General features: G+C 43.7%; 1 protein-coding gene across 1 annotated transcript; it reads right to left on the bottom strand.

Moving 5' to 3' along the window:
* Nucleotides 1-3161: 3161 nt before the first annotated feature.
* On the bottom strand, nt 3162-4644 carry nog1 (noggin 1). Its single transcript, XM_061026189.1, has one exon. The coding sequence runs from the start codon at nt 4233-4235 to the stop codon at nt 3534-3536; it is 702 nt and encodes a 233-aa protein (XP_060882172.1). The 5' UTR covers nt 4236-4644; the 3' UTR covers nt 3162-3533.
* Between the last annotated feature and the right edge of the window lie 1801 nt (nt 4645-6445).

Here is a 6445-nt window from a genome sequence, read left to right as displayed (position 1 = left end):
AAACAGAAACTATACACTTTATTAAAAAAAAAAGAAAAAAAAAGTCTAGTCTTTAAAGTAGAGAGTGTGTCTACCTCCTGGACCCTGACTGGTAGATGATTCCAAAGAAGAGGGGCCTCTACCTCCCATAGTACATTTGGAGACTTAAGGTACCACAAGTAGACATGCAGGGCCGGCTGCAGCCACTTTGGTGCCCTATAGGCACAGATCTGGATTTGGATGAACTGCACGGTGCTGAAGCAGACCTCTTTCAAGCGTGCCAGGGCCAAAAAAAAAGTATACTGTGCTTATGCGCGGATCGGAGCACTCAAACTAGTATCTGAAAATTACAAATATGCAATCAATATCTGTAATGTTATTCTCAGTAAATAATCACATTTACTATTAAAATCACCAAAAGATGACTCCCGGGTCAGGATGTCGAAGGATTAAAGAAAAACAGGAAATATTTCATTATTCAAATGCGAGCAAGATGCAGGAATTTAAGGACATGTCTGTGGCATGCAATTCAGTTCGTTTGGAACTGGACTTTAGCGGGGGGAAGCGTTCTTGGGCACGGTACGGATCGCATAGTGTGATTACGCCCTAAGTCAACTGCCGCTCTTTTCAAGAGAATCAAACTACTGCAGCTTCCAGTTCACTATCAAAATCACTTTACCTCCTTGTCATCTTTTTGAATCCCTCTTACTATCCAGCAATTCTTTAAGTACGACCTCCGTTTCAGAGGTTTTTGAAAGAAGCTGGACGGCCTTTAGAGACTTGTTATGGAAAGCCTGATAATAAGAATCGACATAATCAAACAAAGAATCATCAGAGAGCTGAATGATGGAGAAGAGAGAAATAAAGTTGGTATAGGACACCTGTCACTTCAGAGTGGAACATCAGGTTGAAATGAAGTGGAAAGCAGACGTTATGATGTGCCTTTCTTTCTGAGGCAGCTGTACACTGCCCAGCCTTTAATCCTCGCGGCAGCTTCAACTGTGACACACACGACCTGATATAGGCGGATATCCACCGGAGCTTGTCGGCTGTAAAGCTGGACTGCGCTTAGCTTAACGCGACAGCACAAAACAGAATCACGGGAGAAGACCTGAGGATCACCGCTAAACACTGAAGATCCAACACACACACACACACACACACACATCAAAAGCCTGTTTACTGTGTTTGTTTTAGCGCTGCATGGTGGAGATCTTCACCCTTGCATTGCTATCCGGTGACAAGAACGGGGGATTTGTCTGCAGCTTGTGTACGTGCGGAGCTGGCTCGGAGGCTAAGGAGCATCATTACGGACTAAACACAACTAAAACAAAACACAGGCTTTCTGGTGCCCCACAGTCTGCCCGGCTGAGGCAGTGGAAGAACACGGGGAGGGGGGGGGGGGGGGGGGGGGGAGTCATTTTCAGGCAGCGAGCGAGAGAAGCAACACAAAACTCAGACGATTACAGCTGTAATTTATTAAAAACGATTCATTCTTTATTTCTCGAGTTGCACATGACACATCGATGGCTACATCTTTTTTTTTAAAAACTCACATTGTTCAGCCAAATTTGTTCAAGCCGAAAGTATTTTTTTTTCAGATTCTGGTGATGCTCCCCAAAAGTTTCCAAAAGTGCAAAATCTCCGTATGAATCGTGGGGGGAAATGCTAATAAAATAATGACAGTGCAGCAGTTAAAAATGTGCCTTCAATAAAAGCGCTGGACCGAGCTGAAACAGAACGAACGTGACGCTGTGGAAAAAACAGAGACAGGGAGGGCAGAAGTTGAAGAGTTTAAGAGATGAATTAGCATCATCAGGCTCGGAGTCAGTTAGAGACGGCTATTATGCGGTGGTAGTAAAACGAGAGAGGAGGGTACCTGGCTGCCAAGATGTGAAGCACTTACTGGTGTTTTGATGTCGAGAGATGTGTGTGTGTGTGTGTGTGTGTGTGTGTGTTGCCCGGCGGTGGAAGAGCAATTCAGATGTTTAACTTCTAGCAAAACACTGTTAAAATAAACCCTTAAAGTCTCTTTTTGTAGCATCTCATGAAGTTATTACAGCGGCAGCGACGGTCCCACTCCCATCGAATTTACACTGAAGTATTTTGAACAGTTCATTACTGTTTGACAGGAGGGGTTTAAAGATTTAACAATACACTTTAGCACCTGGATTTTCTGTTCTATAACACTTTGCATGCTCACTGAAGCCAAATTAAATAAAAAAGGTAAAAAGATTTAGATTTTTTTATAAGTAAAGATTTCACTCATATTGTATCTGTTCAGTGGTGATTTATTTTTTTATACTATTGAGGTTTTTACCTTTTGGACATTTTAGAAACTTGATTTCAAACCCAACCTCTGTTGTCTTTTATTTATTGGGTTATTTTTGCCTTGATGATGTATTTAAAACTATGTGAAGATGTCTGCAGTGGACAACAACAGTTCTAGTTTCTGCCGCTCAGCGTGCTGTTTCTGGACAGCAGTTCATCGGATCATCCTTCAATCCTTAATCAATAAAATGTCAACTTCTCAAGAAGTCACTCTTGTTTTTATCGGCAATTTCCTAAGTCCTGTGATGAAGCTGTAATGAAGTGTTTGCAGGTTGTTTTCTCCCAATGATGAAGGCTTTACAACAACATAAAAAACATGAACTTGGGTATGTTTTAATGGTTTCACTGCATTCAGTCAGAGAGACAGCAGAAGCATCAGTCTCAGCTAAATCTAGCTGCTCTCTCCTCTCCTCCTGCTGGGTTGTAAATGGGAAGGAGGGGTTTTGCAGATGAAAGAGTGAGAACTGTTAGCAGCTGATTCCTTCAATCACTGTTTTAGAGCTCCTCTCTTTATCAGCATGTAATGGGTCTGATGTATGACTGACAGTTTAACAGTGATAAGATCGTTCTGATTGACTGGAGACCTAGATAGAAAAAATGTTGGATTATCACCTCATTTGAAATCAGAAACATATATATTTCCAAACACCTCTACACGGTCACCTAATCTTCTTTTGTTTCCATAAATAAGTGCTAAGACATAAATGTTAATTCGGATGAGCCCTGACACCGTGGAGTGGTATGTAAGTGCAGGATTGTAAGAAGTAGGTGATGCGTAAAATGGAGTTAGCGTGACACATTGTGCGCACTGGTGGCAGGTGACGCAAAGGAAGCAAAGGACAGCGTTTCAACTCGTTTCTGTGTTGTTTTATTGTACGAATATAAAGAATAAATAGCACATTTCTTTAATTTACAGGATAAAACAGGTCACAGATACATGGCGGTGTTCGATAGTCCACTCTTTGAGGTCGATCTGCTTCATCCAAATACGGATGCGAACAGCGAGTGGTCTCTATAACATGGCGCCATATCTCCATAAATACAAAATATAGAACCAATATTCTCCACAAATAAAAGTAGACTCTGGTTACAAAATAATACTGACTTTGTACAGGGAGCTATAATAGAACTGCATGGCACCGCATATACAGAAAATACATTCCTACACTCGGTAGTGCACGTGAGAAAAGAATCACAAAAATAATGAGCTTATAATTTATTTTTCAGTCTTTATTTGTTTTTTGTTTTTTTTTAACTCGAGCAGGAGCGCATTTGCAGTCCGTGATGATGGGGTACTGCACGGGTATCCACGCGCACTTAAGTCCCCCTTTCCTCTGCACGCACCTCCATCTGAGCACCGTCAGGTGGGTCGAGTTCGCGGGTTTGCACACCATCCCCTCCGGAACCGAACACGACCTTTTGCTGAGGCAGCTGCCCGCGCGCACGAACCGCGGCCAGAACCGGTTCCCCAGGTCGGTCCACGTGTACACGACCGGGCAGAACGAGTACGCCCACAGCCACTGCTGCAGCCGCCGCTTCAGTTTCTTACTCGGCTTGTGCTTTTTGCCGAACTGGACGTCGAAGTCCACCGCTCGGATCTCCTTCGGGAGTATTCCGCCGGGTTTCTGGACGTCAAAGTCGTCCAGCTCGTCGTTGCCGCCGGTGAATCTGTCCTCCACTGGGGGCAACACGGACAAAAAGCGGCTGTCAAAGTCCCCCAGCACGCTCTTCAGCTCGGTCTCGTTAAGGTCCCGCTCCTTGGGGTCGAACACCGGGTCCGGGTCTTCTTTTAATTCCACAAGCGGGAGGCTGTCACTCGGGATGGGGCGCAGGAGGTAGTAGTGCTGACATATCCCCCTCTCCATCAGAAGTCCGAGGGAAAGCACGAGCAGATACATGGCCACACACTGCTGAGGCTGATCCATGTCTCACGGGTCCAGAGGGTGAGATCTGTGCGCACACGGAGCTGCTAATTGTCCACTTTCTGGTGCGCAATTACGCGTGAGCAGTATCCAAACCTGCGTCTCTGATGTCCCTTTAAATGTCAGTGTCCCATGGTGAAGATCCGTGACAGAAATCAAAGAAACAGTTCCAGTCAGCATCAGTGGAAACTATTCTTGACTTCAAACTGGATGACAAAACTCAAATGTCTCCTCGGAGTCCGTGCGCGCGGGCTCGGCATGATGCTCTCGATGACTCCACCACAGATTAAAGCAGTGAGTGAGTGAAACCCGCGACCCCTCGTTTTATTCCCCTCTCACAGCGTGACGTCATTCGAGTGCCCCCTCTTTGAATGTGGTGGTTTGTTGTCTAGGAGGAGATCCCCAACAGCTCCTTCTTCCAGCGCGCTGAAGAGGAGGAGGAGAGAGGGGAGGGGGCATGCAGGGAGAGGAGACGCCCCCTGTCGGTTTTTCCAGACTTCCTTAAATCAGAGTCACAGTAGGAGTGATTGTTGGGGAGTCTTTTCATCTGGAGAATCCTTCAGCTGGAGATGCAGCATGAAGAACCCAAAAGGTACATGGAGAGTCTCACTAAACAACCAGAACTCCAAAAACTTCATACAACATGTGTTCTGTATCATTTAGAGGCTGCCATATGTATTTATATTCTGCTCAAACAGCATGAATGAACACTGACGGTTACCAGTCTGATGCTAAATCAGTCATATCGCATATCGTTTTTTTTAAATACCGAAAATATTATTTTTTCTAACATTTCAAGATATATTTTTAAAACTTATTAAACTTATAATTCCATTTACCTCAGAACTCCAGATGTTGGAGCTGGAGATGAAGTCACATCCGAGTTAAAGGCACAGTGTGTAGATTGCGCCACCAGGGGGCTCTCGATCAGTACAAAAACAAAAGATGACGCTGAGGCCGGCCCGGGGAATCATCTTTCATCAGACTTTCATCTGACACACCTCTCATATCTAAGGAGCCTCTCGCAAAACTCTCAGGATTTTTTTTTAGATTTCAGAAATGTGTGTGTGACTAAAGTTGTTGTGTGTGAGGCCAAAAAGAAGTGGACGCATGAGGAGAAAGCTGTTTGTTCCAGTGTGTTCACAGATGTCCTGAGTGTGTGACGCTCCGGCTTGTTGTGTTTATAGACGATGTTTACCAAAACGTGCACACACACACACTCACACAATAAAAAAAAAAGAGATACAAACAAGAGGGGAACTGTGGTACGATACAGTTTTGCAAGCAGATTTAGACAAAAACAAACAAAACAAAACAAAAGGAAAATAAAATGAATGAATTAGAAAGAGGGACAAAATAAGTGAATGAGCAAACAGGACAAAGAAAAACATGGGGACAGTAAAGTAACAACATGATGTAAAATAAAACTGGATAGGTTGTACACATGGTGACGATTTTTGGTGTTATTTGTTTGTTTTTGTTTTTCACTTTGTATGGGTGCTAACATGAAGATTGCCAAAGAAGATAGAAGATGTTCCATCACAGAAGCCAAATCATATCACCTAATTACCAGAACATTAAAATTCTTAGTGGAAAGGCAGAATTTACAGGCTGAATATGCCCCGTTAAGTAGACTTTCTGCAGCGTATTTACATCTCGTTTCCAACTCCAAGTGGGACAATATTTCTGCCTGTAACGGAGCCACGGCGAGCCTCTCAATAAAAGCCGGCCAAATTAGCGCCCAAATAAACAACTCGCTCGTCTAAGCAGCAAGCCATGGAAAGTATCACAATTTGTGAAAACCTGTCTAAACTCGGGGCTCAGAGAATCATTCTTTGAAAAAAAAAAAAAAAAAATGAAATAATAATTTAATGGAAGAACTTAGCCAGCTGCTACATAAACCATCGGCTGGAGATAAATGCATCTCTGTTTCATTTTTTGAATGAGCTAATTCACACGGGCGCTCGACGCAACACGACTCATTTAGTTTACGGTCAAATGATGGTGAAAAGTCTGGAAAATGTCACCCTTATATTTTTCATCTGACCAGCACGTATCATAAACTATGGACCCCCACCCCCCCCCCCCCCCCCCCCCCCCCCCCCAAAAAAAAAAAAGAAAAAAAAAATACCTGACAGATCGGCTCAATTCAGCATTCACATGTGGGATGGTGCAGAGTGAATGAGTCACATAAACAGACACATATAAACCTG

Source organism: Labrus mixtus, chromosome 20 (assembly GCF_963584025.1).
Source record: "Labrus mixtus chromosome 20, fLabMix1.1, whole genome shotgun sequence".
NCBI lineage: Eukaryota > Metazoa > Chordata > Actinopteri > Labriformes > Labridae > Labrus > Labrus mixtus.
The sequence above is the reverse complement of the archived record's forward strand: the minus strand, read 5'-3'. Positions and strand labels throughout refer to the sequence as shown.

Bases quoted from the DNA above. Each gene is read 5' to 3' on its own strand.
- nog1 (XM_061026189.1), bottom strand. From the start codon at position 4,235: ATGGATCAGCCTCAGCAGTGTGTGGCCATGTATCTGCTCGTGCTTTCC.